At 32.4% G+C, this 17,376-nt stretch overlaps 2 protein-coding genes across 2 annotated transcripts; one reads left to right on the plus strand and one right to left on the minus strand.

Moving 5' to 3' along the window:
* Positions 1 to 8,941: 8,941 nt before the first annotated feature.
* Positions 8,942 to 14,360, plus strand: LOC107429376 (uncharacterized). The gene is made up of 9 exons (XM_016040052.4): positions 8,942 to 9,707; positions 10,209 to 10,393; positions 11,223 to 11,401; positions 12,104 to 12,388; positions 12,478 to 12,536; positions 12,642 to 12,678; positions 12,788 to 12,859; positions 13,179 to 13,500; positions 13,734 to 14,360. The coding sequence occupies exons 1-9, from the start codon at positions 9,590 to 9,592 to the stop codon at positions 14,157 to 14,159; spliced, it is 1,683 nt and encodes a 560-aa protein (XP_015895538.3). The 5' UTR covers positions 8,942 to 9,589; the 3' UTR covers positions 14,160 to 14,360.
* Positions 14,361 to 14,641: 281 nt separating this feature from the next.
* On the minus strand, positions 14,642 to 16,260 carry LOC107429377 (putative fasciclin-like arabinogalactan protein 20). Its single transcript, XM_016040053.4, has one exon. The coding sequence runs from the start codon at positions 15,879 to 15,881 to the stop codon at positions 14,868 to 14,870; it is 1,014 nt and encodes a 337-aa protein (XP_015895539.2). The 5' UTR covers positions 15,882 to 16,260; the 3' UTR covers positions 14,642 to 14,867.
* Between the last annotated feature and the right edge of the window lie 1,116 nt (positions 16,261 to 17,376).

Raw genomic sequence — 17,376 nt, forward strand, 5'->3', positions numbered from 1 at the left:
CTTGCGCGCTAACCATATACATACACCAGAACACCAATACTGTATAAGTGCGTCTAAAATAATTATTAAATTAATTATAACCGTATCGTTCTTTCCAAAATTACCGTGGAAAATATACCAATTTTCACATTTACCATCCCACATATTTTCATTTAACAACCCGGTACGAAAACATCGATAACAGTAAAACAATAATTTTTCTCGTAATACGAGGTTCGACAAATAAAATAACACGAGCATAATTATAAAAATTAAACCACAATTTAAACAAATAATTTTCTTAAAATATTCAAACCAATTATGCCCAAAAATAATATAAAATCCAGACACAATTAATTACTGAAAATTACTTGCTCATGTGTAATAAATACAATTAAATCACAATAAAATGATAATCGGGAATTTCTTAATGATCCCCAAATTCCGTTTAGCACCAATAAACATACACGAACTTATAAAATAATATTTTTTTCCGATTATATTTAAAATACACCACATGATTCCAAATACCAATTTAACACCAAATAAATATAATTAATTATCCCAAAAATATTTTTAAAGGTAGGTCACTCACCTGGAGCACGCAATTAATCCAAGATCCACCATGGGATCAATTCCATGACTCACTCGTGCTCCTAGAACACAATTCACATACAGTCAAATAAATTAATATTTTATTCGGGTAAATAATACCCGGTACCCGGGGGGTCAAACACAAACGTTAACCAAAATTGTCGAATAATATACCGAATCGAAGCTTGCGGAACAAGGATCGCATTACCGGTCTCCATCGTCTCCAATTCCGTCGGTGGTGGCCGGAAAGTTTCGGCCGGTCTTGATCTTCTTGTATCTTGCAAACCGACGGGAGTTGAGTTAGTTGGAGCTCAGAATCAGAATCAGAGGGTCCAAATTAGTGGGAAAGAACCGGTTGCACGACCGGTGGCTGCCGGAAAACTGGCAACCCAGCGACACACTGGCCGCCGGCGTTGAAGGCCGATCCCGGCGCGTTAGCCACCCCATTGGCCGGAGATTGAGTGACCGAGGTCGTGCCGTCGTGGGTCGCCGGTCTGTCCAGCGCGTGTGGCTTGCCGCCGTCCGCACGGTGATCAATCGGCCGGAGAGAGATGGACGGCTACAGCCGCTTCCATCGCTCGATCTGGGCGCGTCGCAGACCGATGGAGTGGCTAAAGCTAAATTTGGCTGGTGAGCTCGCCGGCGGCTGGGCTACATCTGTGGCCGGCGTGTGTAGCTTATGGTGGCCAGAGAAAGATAAACACGAGAGAGAGAGGGACGGCCGGAGGGAGAAAAAAAAATGAAATAGAAGGAAGAAGAAGATGAACGGCCCCGTGGGCTTTTTTCCCACGTGGGGAGAAGAAAAGAAAAAAGAAAAAGAAAAAGAAAAAGGAAAATAAAATAAAAATAATTAAATAATATTATTATATAAAATAACAATAAAATAATTTGGTTTTAAACATGGTTGACATGTGGCATCCCAACATGGTGACACATGGTCACATTTATTAAGTCACACATGGCACATCGTTACACGTTTAAAAATAATATTAAAATAATATAATATTTGAAAAACTCTACAGGTCCATAACTTCCAAACCACATGTCCAAATCGGACGTGCCGCTAGTCTATGGACTCGTATCGATGAGTACTTCACAATAATGTATGAGTCAAAGCTCAACCTTGCATAAATAAAAAGTCAACTTCGGCACCCCTTGGACAGTTTGGGCCTCAACTTGTTTTGCTCATAACTTTCAAACTGTAGCTCCGTTTTCAACGTGCTACTAGTCTATGAACTCGTGCAAACGTGTACTTCGTAACGGTACCTTAGTCAACCTAGAATTCCAACCGGAACAAAAAATCAACTTTTGACCCTTCGGTCAACGGTCAAAGTTGGAAAATTTCCGTTATAATTTGGGACGGGGTGTTACACATGCATTTTATAAAATTGTACTTTTTGCGCCAGTCTTGATTTATTTTTATTTGTGTTGCTACTTAATAATTTTCTCAGCAATAGAAGAGCCCTGATATCTTTACCAAATATTTTTTATCGATTTGACTTTCATCCGAGCCGGCACGTTTGAAAAAGAACTCTGCCATATATCTTATATATAATTTAGACACGGATTCAAACTTTTACCATATAAATTACATATGGAATCAATCTCTACATAAAACCAAACTTCTAATATATATGTAAATCTATAAATATTAGTGTAGCACATAGATTCAAACTCTAACTTGTATCAAAGACTTTAAAAATCAAAACTTGGTCAAAATTTAAGGAATTAAAAGAAAATTTATATTCTAAATTAAAACGGATAAAATTTTTATATTATCAATTGGAATTTTTATAAAAAGTTTTGTTAAAATATTCATATCAAATTTTTAATAATTTTAAAAAATCTATATTTTTCATCAAAATTTTAAAAATTTTCATATAAATTTCAATGAAAATTTAGAAATAGCTAAAAAAAATTTATTGAAAAAAAAATATAAATATTATTGACGTTTAGTAAATTTTTTTTTTTTTACGAAACTAAATTTAGTGATATATATATATATATATATTTACCTTTTAATTTCTTTCTATTAAATATTTAGTGAATAATCTTTGATAGATTCTATTCATTAATATATATTTGTGTGGAATTGGTTCATTAGAATTTCATAATTATATGATAATATGGAAATACAATATTATGTAGAATCGGTGTTGATAGTATTTAAATTATTAACTTTAAACAAATAAAAATAAAAAAGATGATGAAATATATTATATTAAATATTAAAAATAAATCTTTATGGAAGATATATCTTTTCATAATTATTTTTTACATTTTTCATTTTAAAATGAGAACGAGGAACAAATCAATAATTATCAACTACTTAACAATTCAAAATAAGAATGAGGAAGAAATTAATAATTTAATCCATGATTTTCATCTAACAGTTCTATGTAATATTGAGATAACATTTATAAAGCAATTTTAATAATTATTTTATTTTAATTAATAAGTAATTTTATTTTCATATTTTTAGTAACAATAATTTATTTATAATCATTATCGGTTATTGTAAATCAATTAATTAAAAAAATATAATATTTATTCAATATTTTAACAATTTTTATAGTCAATTTAATAATTTTTTAATTAAATAAGCGGATACAAAAGTTTTAACAAAAAATTTTATTTTTTAAAATAAATTTGTCAAATTTTTTTGTGTGTTTTTATTGATATTTAATAGTTTCCGATATTTTTATAAAAATTTTATATTTTAAATCTTCAATGTTTTTATTAATACCGAAATTTTGAACTTTACTTTTATATATATATATATATATAATTTTAAACTTTATTTATATATATATATATATATATATATATTAGACATGGAATTGAAATAAAACAAAGTTGAGAAAGTTGCTCTGAACTCCTGCTTATGGTGTTCCAATGGAAAGAAGAATTTTCCTAGAGTTTTGCGGTTAGAAGGAAGTAATCGACGTGGTTATAAGATCAAATAATGGCTATTTACTCATTGTGGCTTCGTTTCTCCATTTTGCCATTAATATTGTTAAGCTTTTTGTGCAGCTATTTGGTATTAATTAAATTGATTTTAATTCTTGATTTTGATACTTAATTTCAATGGAGTTTTTGCGGATCAACTTTGGGAGGTTATGGAATTTTTGTTATAATATCTTTTTAATTCTTTTTTTTTTTTTCCCCCACATAGCGCATGCAAATTTCAAAGATCTTTTCATGTTTGAAATTCTAACAGTAATTTTATGGGTTTATATATATATATATATATATATATATATATGTAATTTATATACATATCTAATTTATAAATTGGGATACAATGTAAATCAATTAGGATAAATATGTCATATTTATTACAATTATTATGTATAATTAGGATAAAGTGATTATTTTTATTTCAGTCTGATTAAGATATTCTGACAATTATAAAAAAAAAAAATATATATATATATATATAGATATATTTAGTGTTGTTTGGGGTGTTAAATACGTTATTCTAAGGAGATCATTAAACAAAGAAAGCCCATTGAAAATCATATCATATTTATTTGCTTCGAATGAACAAGGGCTTTTATTTGTCTTATTTTCTTGTTCTGTAAAAGAACATGAGTTTTCTTGAATTATATATTACTGAGATTTCTTGAAAATATAATTCGCCAATCTTATTGATTGGTCGAAGGAGTAAATATATAATTATCATAAGCGAACCTAGAAACGAAGCCATGCATTGATCACTGTGTACCTGATGGAAATAATCAGGAAAAATAATACTCTTAATCTATACGCAAAATAATCAGGAAAAACAATACACATAATAATCAGGAAAAACCCAAAAAAAAAAAAAAAAAAAAAGGAGAAGAAGAAGGAGAAAAATTATTACTTACCAACCAAGTGATTCTTTACTCACATTGATATAGATGAAACAATTGAAAAAGAAAGAAAAGTTAGGTGTCATTTGGTTAATTAAATCTGAAGTCAAATTTTTGTTATAGTTAGGAACCTGGCCTAGCCATGTGGCTGATCTTTTCCTTTATGTGGCATTCAAGAAATGCATATCGTGAGCCAGGTTTTGGTGCTGGCGGTTGAAGAAATTAAAAAGCTCAATTTTGTATTTTTATTTTTTGGTGAATAATAAAAAATGCTGAATTCTGCTATGCAATCCATGTAATATGATAATCATGCACGTGCATCATCTCCCATTTGATGCCACGTAGTAATCTTGTGTTCGTACTTACTAGTCCAAGTGTCCTACGCCTAGCTATCTCTGCCATGCAATGCAAGATTCGGTGGCTTTTCAATTTGTAATATATATATATATATATTTAGTGGTTTTAATTTGTAATATATTTTGCAATTAATACTCTGATTTTATGATAAACCCTTTTTAGTCAGACACATAAAGTTGCAATGTTTTACGCAAATATTAAATAGTCTAATAAGCACATGGCTCTCAATATCTATCGTTTCGATTTCTTTATTTTTTTTTTCTTTTTTCGGTGAATTGATTTCTTTGATTTTTGTTCTCAAACTTCTTGTCAAACCAGATTCAGATCATGTAAGGGGAGAAATTTTTTTGTTCTAACACGTTGGTACTAGAATAAGTCAATAAAACATATTAAATAATAATTATTTTATGAAATTCGTGATTATTGATTTATTTTACAGTTAACGTGGGCACAATATTCTTGTAGCGAAGACATACTGTCGGACAAATGAAAATAAAAAATAATTATTTAAAATAAAAATCTTGAGAAACTCATGAGTCTTTCATGTGCATACACATGCATGCATGTCCTTTTAAGCAATTAATATATGATATACAAAATTGCTAACTGGGTAAACCAAAGTGCTTTTATTAGATTTGACCCGAAATTAATTATAATTAGAATAGATCTCCAAACAAATCGAGCTCATCAAAAGGCTGAGTTGTCGCATGCGATATAGAAGTTACGTCCCAATATTTCTCTTTAGTTTATGTCCTTAGATATATATGAAAAATAAAACATAAAGAAAGAGTATCTAAAAATGGGTTGACGTGGCATTTTGTTCTTCTATACCTAATCTGATAATAACAAGACAAATAAGAGTTGTGTTATAAATATATATATATATATATATATATTAATTAAGTAAATTAGTTATAAAGGGATTGAAGGAATTAAAATTAGCTATGCATACATGAATTGGGATGTGAAGTAGATAGAGAGAGCCGTGTATATATATATATATATATATATATATATGTATATATATGTATATGGTGGATGGTTTTTGATGTGGATTTGAAACTACCACATTTATAACGGGTAAGCCAAGCTATTAAAATCCAACACTACGTAACATTCTAACAAAGTTTGTATCCCATTAATCCATTCCCTTGGTTTGAGGGTTGGACTTTGATAAAGACCCTTCAATATCCTTTCTATGTTGATGGTGTGGAGGTTTTATTATTCTCATTCTTGTTTTATTATTATTATTATTATTTTTTTATTTTTTTTTTTTACACATGTTAAATTGAGGGAGGTAGAAGATTTTTTTAGCTTCAAGTATGATCGAACTCCAATTTGAAAACTAAACACAAGTAGTCATTATAATCCGAGCTGTCTATTAGCTAGCGGATCTCGTTTTCTTTCTTCCATACAATGTTATTTTCCCACCTTGTGATAACCTTTCCATTAATAACGAAGACAAAGATTTAAATCGACATTTTTCTGTAGCTCTTATTCATTAAAATCCGATTTATATATATATATATATATATATATTTTTTATATACTGACCTTGCCTTATCTAGATCTATTTTGGTATTTGATTCATGAATATTATTGGTATGAGTATATATATAAATATATATATATATATATATATATATATTTTTGTTTTTTGTGCCATTATATGTTCATGTAGTTTTTTAATATCAAGGAACTCCGCGACCCTAAATAAGAACTAGCGGAAATGGAAAGTAATCCGCACAATTTAATTAATTAATTATAAATATATTATCAAGATGAGAGGTTAATTAATGAAGGGACAAAAAGAAAAGGAAAAGATGAATTTATAGAGCTGGCTGTATTTTCAGGTATTGGACTTGGACAAAGACGGAAAGATACATTATATTTATCTTTATCTATCATTGCTATTGTTGATAAGGAGGAAAATTATGTTTTAACTTTCAACCTAAAACTAGGTAATGTTAATAATTAGTAAGTTTATATATATGGAAATTTGGTTGCGAATACATGAAATTATTGATTTTTTTTTTCCTGAAAAAAAATATTAGAATTATACAGGTGAAAAGTAAGGAGGAATGTAATATATAGTACAAAAGAGGCATCTTCATTGCCAATCCAATCATCGAGCCCGAAACAAGAAAATTTAAATTTACCAATACCACCATATATATATATATATATATTTGGCAAAATACCTCCATATATATATATATATTTATATTAATGGTACGTTTATTTCAGATATATTAATTTGGTAATTTTCATTAATATTCGACGTTAAATCAGACAACCATTCACTATTTTAAATAAATAAATAAAATCTAGGAAAAATATTATATATTAAATAAAAAGATATATAGCTTTTTTGTTATAATTTAGGAGATGGTTAGTCTGACTTACTCTATAAGTACACCCTTCCTACTTTCAATATTCAAATAGAATGAAATGTTGTTGTTGTTGTTGTTTTTTTTTTTAATTTTTTTTAATTTTTTATTTTTATAAAGAGAATGAAATGCGATTATTGTGAAAACTTAGCACTTCATTAATCTCATTAAATAATTATAATAATATCGAGTTAAAAAAAAATTTAACTAAAAGCTCAAAAACAAAACAATTTAAAAAAAAAAATGGTGATCCAGAGAGGTGGCCAGTACCACTAAATTACTCCTTCAAAGACCAAAAAAAGAAAGAAAAAAAAATTAAACTTACTTTTTTTTAACTTTTTTTTCCCCTTATAGATGGGATATTCAAATATTGTCCGAGAAAATTATAGCTTTACCATCAAAATTTTCCAGAAATATAGACAACTACTAAACTAAAACACTTATATTTCTCAAATATCTTTATATGGATTCTCTTAAAACAATGTGTATGTATATATATATATATATATATATGTGATATATATGTGAATATGTATATAATGAAGGTATAGAAGGACAAAAAGCAATCATAGTAAAAGAAGGGGCTAAAAGAAAAGAAGAATGGAAGTGGGGATTGAAAATGGATACATGAAACATGTTAGATAGATATGTATGTATGAAAGCAACATCCAACAGGGGAAAAGAAAGAAAGGATTGGAAAGCATGTTGGAGATTTTGGTAACCCCTGCTGGTGGTGCGGATTTTGATTGACGGAAAAAAACCCACCTAACCCACCCAAACTCCTTCCCCACTCTTTTTCCTTAATATTTGTGTGCATGCCGCGTTTTAAAAAACCCAAAAAAAAAAAAAAAAAAATTACGTAACGCCGTAACCATTTTTTGGCTTGGCCTTTTTTAGACGTTCTGTTCTCTTGGCCCCACCTATCCGTGTTAAATTACCTGTGGGTCCCACTTATCCTGCCTACTTGCCTCCTTTACTCTACCGCATTATTTTACTTAGCTTCCTTGCTTGGAGCCTTGCAGTTTGGACCCAGTACTTTTTTTTTTTTTTTTAATAAAAAAATTTCCTCTTAAAGGTCATTCTTTTCTTTGGTAAATAACCCATTAAAATTCATATAAAAATTATTTTTAAATAAAGAGCTTTACTTTTCCAATCCATTTATTCTCAACAAATAACAGGCTTTTTATTATTATTTAATATTAAAAATATGATAAATATAATTACTTTTTTTTTGGTTAATGAGTGTATGGCATTCCTAATGAACTCAAAGATATATGTACACCTAATCATGACGAGATCCAAATCTAATCATTAAAACAGGAGATTATACGCGGATAATGGGGCCCAAAATCCAAGATCAATCTAAATATAAACTGAGGGTTATTTTTAGATCAGAGACGTTACATTGCACCTAAATGCACTAGATTAGTTTTTCCTTTTTTTTTTTTTTTTTTTCATAAAGTCGTTAGACAAAGATTTTAATTAAACTAAGATAAGTATCAAAAAAAAAAAAAAAAAAAGAACTACATCAAACGTCTCAGTTAAGATACTTCCGTTAGTTTTGTACCCATTAACTTGAAATCCGAACCCAATAACTCGGAAGATCCGACTCAGTGCCCGTCATTTTCTCTCCATATGGTCACCTTTTTCTTGCTGGGATTTTTCTCTTATAATTTAGAAGGAAAAAGAGGCTTAAAGATCGGATTTTTATTAAACAACCAAGAACCAACCAGAGCTCAGAGAACCGTAAAAATGGGGGCAAATTGGTCCAGTGGGTGTCAAAAGTTTTCAGGCGGTCCTCCACCTGAGTGAGACAGAAAAAATAAATAAATAAATAAAAGAAAAATATTGAGAGAGACAGAGGAGGTAAAGTAAAGCAGAAAAGGACAAAAGAAGTGGCGGTATGGAAGCAAAAAAACAATAAATAAAAAGGCGAATAAGGGGATGGAGGGGGTGAGTGAGTGTGTTGTGTGCTTTGCTTAATGCAGTCACATTGTATTGTTCAGAGAAAACAGTACCAAGTATAGAGGAGGAGCCGATAACTCCTTTATTCATTCACACATACCCGCCTTTTTTCTTTTCCTCCCCTAATAATCGCCTTCAATTGCCCCACCATGTGATCCTCCCTCTCTCTTTCCCTCTTTCTTTCCCTCTCTCTCTCTGTCTCTCTCTCTCTTTCTCTGTCTACTTCATCTTCTTTCTCTCTCCTTATATACCCCTTTAGCAACAGAGATATATGGTTATCACACTGGAACTCTAAAACCCAGTCGCTCACTCACAATTCCACTCCCTCTTTCTCAAGATTTTTGAGATTTGGGTTTGGATCAGAGTAGGATTCTGGGAAATGGGTCTGTTTTATTTGAGGTAACTCTGTTTGAGATTTGATGCAGACAGAGGAGGGGAGAGAGATAAAAAATGAAGCTTTTTTGGGTCACCGCTTCATTCTGCTTTTTTTTCTTCTTGGGTTTGGGCTCTTTGAGCTCCGTTTCAGCTGTGAATGGACCGCTCAGACATCATCTCAAATTCGTTTTAGGTTCGTTTGTCTTTGTTTATGTGTTTACAATTCAATTGTGCTAATAGGTCGGATCTTTTAACGTATGCTGTTGGTTTGTCCGGTTTCTGAGAAAGCTGGTGACAAGAATTGTGTAAAAAAATGAAAAAGCCTGGTGTGGCTGGCTTAAAGATTCATCATTTTGAGCTACAGTTCATTCCCTGTTAATTTTGTTTTGATGGATGATTTATCTTTTCATTTTTCTTTAAAAAAAAAAAAAAAATTCTCAGCAACCGAACTAGACATTCATTTTCCGTTAGAAGCCCATAAAGATTCTATTTTTCATTTTTTATTTTTTAGTTAGTTGATGCCTAACAGCGACCGACTTGGATGCTTTATTTTCAAGAAAACTTTTTTTATTTTTTATTATTTTAAATTGTTGTACTGTTTTTGATTTATGGTAACATTTTAGTGTTTTCGAATTTGTGTGGATCAACAACTTATATTTTGTATCCTGTGTTATAATTATTTCTGTATTTGAAGGAGAAGAGAACCTGGGGCCATGGAAGAATGAAGTCTCGGAGGCTTCAGAGGCACCTGGGCCAGTCAGCGATGCACATCAGAGCACGCTTGTGCTGGCAGCCAATAGGACGAACAGACCCGATATTCTTAACGGCTTTAGACGATACCTTGGCGGTTGGGATATTGTTAATCGACATTACTGGGCTGTATGTTCTGACTCTTTCTTACATTTATGGTGGTTTTTTCATTGCGTGAGATATGGATGATTAAAGAAACTAATCCCTCCTTGTGTTAGTGCTAAATTGGATATTGGATTGAGTTGCAGAAAATGAATTGTCATGATTTGCTGTATACTTTTATGTCTTTTGGGTAGACAAGCTTATCTTCTACCTTTTCTTTGGAAAAACTGAGGCCTGAGGTTGAAATTATGATGGTTTTGATTTTTACCTATTAAAAATTATTAGGCTTCTTTCTAATCACTGAATTTGTTGGTAGGTATAATCTTTAATTGAAATGTTGCAGTTGACACAGTTGTTGTGTAATTGGATAAGTTGATGAAAATTGAGTTGTTCATTCACAAATTTGTAGCTTTGCCTCTCTATTCAGTTCTTTACTGAAATAGAGATGTGAAACTGCCTAAATCTGTGTTATAAAAGAATGGCAATTTGCTTCGTAGGGAAAACCGATACTTTCTGTATTCTATAACTCTCGACTGGTGCAGTGACATTTGATTTAGAATGACAAAGACCTGGATGAAAACACTTTGGAAAACTAGGTATCGGTGTCTCAGCATCGTTTGTGATTAAGTATTTAAAATACATTGCAGTTCCAACTCTGTCTTTGAATTATTATGTGTCATGTTGTGGTGTTTAAACTCACATTACCAAGCAGATGATTAATTTATTTATAATATTTTATCTCTTCTATTCTAATAGGAATAGATAGAGATATGCTTTGCAAACAGTTATTCAAAACAGCAATGATTATTTTGTTTTTAATATTTATTTCTGTACGTTGACATTGTTATGTTTCTAGTCTGTTGGATTTACAGGTGTTGCTGGTTTTGTTATCTCTATCCTATGGTTTATTTCTTTTGGCTTAGTTCTTGCGGTTCATCATTGCTGTGGGTGGAAGATAAATATCAAAGATGAAGGATCACGACGTTCACAAAGCATCAGTCTTGTCTTGCTTATAGTCTTCACTTGTGCTGCATCGTAATACCCTGAACCTTAAAGTTTGTAAATTTATATTAGTTGCCGTGATGGATGATGCTCTCCTCTATCTTTCCTTTTTAATTCTTTATTTTTTATTATTTTTTGAGTTCGCTTCCTTTTTCTTTTTCTCTTTTTATTCTTATCATGTATGAACACGATGCAAATGTTCTATGGCTGTTCTATGGCGTAATTTTCATTTTCAATTATCATTACAAATTGTTCACAGAAGCTGCTGCTTTGGTTAATGGTTGATAAGCATTTCTGTGCATGCTTTTATAGATGTCATGCAGCATTAGTATTTGCCATCTGCTGTCCTAGGAAGGCATTCCATCCGTCTCTTAATTTTATAACCCAAAATTATTAATAAGCTGCTTCCATTTCACTATTTGAATATGCAACTAAAAGATCTTTTGATGTAATTTATCATTAAATGTTTCATATAATTTTTTTTCTTATAAACCTGGACTATATGTCAATTATTAAACCACCCTATAAGTAACCTTCTAGAAATTAGGATATGTTTGACTTGTTTCCATTGGAAACTAGAGACTGCTTCTTACCCATATTATATATTGTCAATTTAACATAAAGCAAAAACATTAAAATTCAAATGCCTTCTCTTGCATAATGTTTTCAATTGATTAATCATGTCTTTTGTTTTTACTAGAGTATGGTATTTGATACATCTTTTTTTCTCTACAGGATTGGATGTATCCTACTTTCTGTTGGGCAGGATGAGTTTCATGATGAAGTGTTGGGTACTCTGAAATATGTTGTCAACCAATCAGACTACACAGTGCAGATCCTGAGAAATGTCACAGAATACCTGTCCCTTGCAAAGACTATCAATGTTGCCCAGGTTTTCCTTCCTTCTGATGTTATGGATGATATTGACAAGTTGAATGTGGATCTCAATACTGCAGCAGATATGCTGAAGGAGAAGACGAGTGAAAATTCTGTTAAAATAAAAGAAGTCTTCAATGTTGTGTATGTCTTCAAACTTTGGAAAGATATCCAATATAATTTATACTGGTACTCATGCTCTTAATGGACTAATTTTGAGCTCGTTGTATCAGGCGTTCAGCTTTAATCGCTGTTGCAGCAGTAATGCTTCTTCTGGCAGTGATTGGTCTTCGTAAGTATTAAACAAATAAATGATATTTTTTCCCGTTTGTTTCTCGGTTATATTGGAATTTCTTTATGTTTTATATTGGTAACTTATTGATGTGTCTTGTTACAGTCCTATCTATCCTTGGCCACCAACATGCAATCCATATGTAAGTTGTCTTGGCATATTAATTTAAAATGTGGCCCTGGTTGTACGGTACTTCACATTTTGGAGGCTTTTTAATTTCTTATTCTGAAATTATGAATATGTTGTTGCAGATTTATAATTAGCGGATGGTTTCTTGTGGCAATTACATTCATTCTCTGTGGGGTCTTTGTAATCCTCAACAAGTAAGCAAGTCGTTCTTGGCTTGAGTAGTGTCTATTAGTTTCTAGATGTGCTTGTCTATGTGAACTCAAACGCAATAAAATACGACAAACCATCCAATATTTGTTCCCTCTGTATGGGAAATTCAGATGGTTTCTGGCAATAAAACACTAAAACCAGTGAAGTTTTAGTAGTATGCAGGTCTATATTACTAACTTTGACAATAGCCATGTGGTTCGTGTAGAAAATAAATACATATATCCTTTTTATATCTTTTCATCATGAATGATAAATAAGGCAAACTAATGCTGAAACTCCTTTGTACCATTTACCTTTTTTCAGTACAGTTTCAGACACTTGCATGGCCATGGAAGAATGGGTAGAAAATCCGCATGCAGAAACAGCTCTTAGCAACATCCTTCCATGTGTTGATCAAAAAACTACAAACCAGACGCTCATCCAGAGTAAACAAGTTATCAATGCCATGGTAAATGTTGTCAACCGATTTATCTATACCTATGCAAATGCGGATCCATCCGAGGGCGATCCTAACTATTACAACCAATCTGGACCTCTGATGCCACCTCTGTGTTACCCATTTGACTCTAATTTGCAAGATAGCCGTTGTGGGGATCAAGATGTATCGATTGCAAATGCTTCTGTGGTATGATTCATCAATTTACCAACTCAATTCCTTTTCATTAGCAATGTACAGTTTGGTTTATATGTTGCTTTAAAGTCTATGTACTTATTCAAATAAAAAATATTAAATATTCCAGTTGATGGAATCAATCTGATCCAGATTGTGCCATGTGGTTAATATACAAATGATCATTGTCTTATTTGTTGGCTAATCTATTTTGCCATTGCTCATTCGGTTGTACCAATTTCTTTCAGGTTTGGGAGAAATATAGATGCAAAGTGTCTTCTGGAGTGTGCACCACAGTTGGAAGAGTGACCCCTGAAATATTTACACAGCTGATAGCGGCCGTCAATGAAAGCTATGCGCTGCAGCACTATGCTCCGCCTTTACTAAGTCTTCAGAATTGCAATTTTGTCAGGGATACATTCCGAAATATCACCTCAAGTTATTGTCCTCCGTTAAACCATTATCTCAAAATTGTGAATGCAGGATTGGCTCTGATTTCTGTTGGAGTTTTGCTCTGTCTTGTCCTATGGATACTCTATGCAAACCGCCCCCAAAGGGAGGAAGTGTTTGTGAAACAACTATCCAAACTAATAAAAGGCAAGAGTCACAATAGCAACTTCAACAATAATATCAACGGTGATATATCATCATCAAATACACCGACCCATGTCTAGACGGTATAGTACAAAATTATAGAAAGAAATAGGCTTTTTTTGTTTTGTTTTTTGTTGTTGTTGTTGTAAGGAGAGAACCAAAGTAGAGCAAAGCTCTATTTTGAGTTGGTGGGGCTAATTGCCTATTCTAGTGTATTTTGATATGTATATGTATAGATAAAGCAATTTGATCATTAATCTATTTTTATGGCATTCCTGAAATCATGGTGTTCCAACTTTGATCATTTATCTATTTTTATGGCGTTCTTGAAAACATGGTGTTCCAGCTTTATTAAAAGATTACTGTAAAATGTTACAGCTCCAGCACAGTTTTCTTATCTTGATTTTGTAACAACATTTCTATTAGCCGTGCAACGTGAAATAAGTTAAATTTGCAGTGAACTTGGAGGCCATCCAGCGCAGTTTTCTTTATACATATTTTCTGACACTTCTTGGGATGGTAACAGCATGGAAAAAGTAAATCCACAAAGAAAATCATTGAAGACATTGAATATAGTGGGTTTAAGCAATGAAATTTTGAAATCACATGTAAAAGATCTACATATTCAGAGGAAAGCCAAGTTGAATTTTACCAGATATACAGAAAAATCTGAGAGAGCCATCTAACCCAAAAATCAAATCACGAAAAAAGAAAAAGAAAAAATGATTTAATGGCCTCAAAATTCATCTATGGAAAAAAAACAAATACTAAATCTAGAATTCTTGGCCTCAAAATTCATCATTGCCCAACAACATTTGGTCACCGTCTTCTCCAGTCCAATAAAAAAGTTCTGCCATTTCTTTGGGTTTCTCTTGGACAGCAAGAACCTCGTTAAGGCCATGAACGACAAGCGGGTCGCTGAAATACATGTTCGGGAAGAAAACCGGAACTCCATTGAGCATCAACACGCTATCAGATCTTGTAACTGTGATGGTGAAGCCGTTTGAATAAGTCGGCAACACAGTTCCATCATCGAAATTCACCAAATCATTCCACAGAAGCTTGCACGGAACAACATGCCGAAGAAAAACCGAAACGTTCTTCATGGGATTCACCATTGATTGATCAACCGGAGCGAAGATTGTCATCATTGTCGGTTCCTTGAAACCCTCCAGTTGCAGATCCAGAAACGAAGCCATTACAGAGTGCCCATTGGATCTCAGCGCCGCACTTGCTCCTTCGAACCAAGAAACCCCTGGAAAATCCATTGAACCGTTCGTTGACGAAGACCCACATCTTGGAGTTGAACGAGGACTGCCAATCGGAACTGGAAGACCGAAATTCGGATCGAAGAAGTCCTCGATTCCGAATATGATCATAGACCCATCATCGTAAATTGGCGACCCACCGGTAATCTTAACATTGTTGAGCGAAATTTGATCGGAGGAAGGCGATGAGGTGACGATCAGAGAGTGCCCAGATAACAACGTCGGGATCTTGGTCCCAGTGGAGAGCAATTTGAGGCTCTCCAATGGCAGAGGGATAGGGCAGAAGTGAAATTGGAGGAGAGAGAGACTGGGCTGACCGGCCTGAGAGAAAGCAGCGTCGTTTGGAGCGAAGATGGTGAGAGATGGAGACTGTACGGTGAGGGTTTGGGAAACGATCTCCAGGGTGAGAGCCATGGAAACGAAGCCGGAATCGGAGAGAATCTCGGCGGCGTCGAGGATTGTATCGGAAGGCAGGGGAGATGCGAAAGAGAGGAAAGAGAGAAGTAAGAAAGAGACGAGAAGCGAGGAAGCCATTGGTGGAAGAATTCGAAAGCTTTTTTTTTGGAGGGAAGGGTTTTTGTTCTCTGCAACTCTGCTTGAATGTGTTTTTTCACAGAGAGAGAGAGAGAGAGTGTGAGAGGCGCAAAATGTCAATTGAAGGGAATTTTTATTTATTTATTTATTTATTTTTGGGCGGGAAAGACTGTGATTGGTTGATGTTGTGGGAGGGAATCAGACGTTAGTTAGAAGTTACGAGGGGATTTTTTTCTCAGTTCGTTAGGCTGTTTGGGTTTAAAGTGACGGGAATGCCCCTGGGTGGTTTTTGTTCAGGGCTTTTATGTGGCTCTTCATTTTGGGCCTAGCGTTTTTGGATTTTGAAAGTCCAGTTTGTATATATATATAATAATAATAAATAATTATGATTTAAATTAAATAGTTATGTAAAATTAAGATAATTAAAGTGGAAATAGGTTACCCTCTGCTGTTATTTTGTTCAACGTTTTAAAGATATGTTGGAAGAGGAAATAAAAATATTAAGCAGGACATTTGTACTTTAATTACTTTAATGCTTAATTTTATTTTTTAATAAATTTTTTTATTCTAAATAATCATAAATATTATTTAAGAATTACATCAATTAGTCTTTTATGAAATCAATTACGATCGTCTAGTTCTACTTGACCTTGTATATATCTTTAAGGCATCTGATATATTTCGCATAAAAAAAAAGTAATAATAATAATAATAATAAAAATAATTTCACACTTTTATGTTGTCTGCTTACTGTTAGTTATACTTTTATATATGAAATTGATGGAGGAGAAGAAGAGGAGAAATAGAATAATTAAAGAACTCTCTTTGTAATTTGGTTAGATGTATGGAAAGGATAATAAGAGAGTGAATTCAATCGTTTGGGATCCATTATAATTAATCCTTCAATTTATAATGAAAAAACGAGATAATCCACAATAATCCCTTCAGTTCTTCTATAGAATAGGTCCACTTCTCAATGGGGGCTTTCCCAGATTGATGTACATATATACATTATTTTTTTCGATTATTAATCCACGGTAACTCCATTAATTACTATGCATGTACTTAGAAATTTGATGCATCGACATTGAAAACTTCAAAAGTTTTTATCTTGTTACTAATTAGAATATATATATATATATATATATATGCCAATAGGTTAAAACATATAGTAGTATACCATTTCTACCTACAAATTAATCAATTTCTAACTCTCTTAACTTTTTTACATAGAACGTTGTAAAAGCCTGCCATTATTAAGGATGTTTAGCTTTCTCTTTTCTTTTTTCTTTTTTTCTTGTTTTTTTGGATGGCAGGATGTCTAGCTTTCTCCTGAAGATTTTGAGGATGATTACGGCAGTGGTTTTGGCTGCCAATCATGTTTGTATGTAGACTTCGAAAGATGGTACACAGACAAGAATAAAGCTGCAGATGTAGCAGCTCCTTTAAAAGAGTGTGTTTTTTTTTTTTTTTTTTTTTTTTTGGGTGGATCCTA

The sequence above is a fragment of the Ziziphus jujuba genome, chromosome 12 (assembly GCF_031755915.1).
Source record: "Ziziphus jujuba cultivar Dongzao chromosome 12, ASM3175591v1".
Taxonomy (NCBI): Eukaryota; Viridiplantae; Streptophyta; class Magnoliopsida; order Rosales; family Rhamnaceae; genus Ziziphus; species Ziziphus jujuba.

Excerpts from the sequence above, each read along its gene's own strand:
- LOC107429377 (XM_016040053.4), bottom strand. The coding sequence starts at position 15,881 with ATGGCTTCCTCGCTTCTCGTCTCTTTCTTACTTCTCTCTTTCCTCTCT.
- LOC107429376 (XM_016040052.4), top strand. The coding sequence starts at position 9,590 with ATGAAGCTTTTTTGGGTCACCGCTTCATTCTGCTTTTTTTTCTTCTTG. Across the intron at positions 12,860-13,178 it reads GTCTTTGTAATCCTCAACAA|TACAGTTTCAGACACTTGCA; the intron begins GTAAGCAAGTCG and ends ACCTTTTTTCAG. Across the intron at positions 13,501-13,733 it reads CGATTGCAAATGCTTCTGTG|GTTTGGGAGAAATATAGATG; the intron begins GTATGATTCATC and ends AATTTCTTTCAG.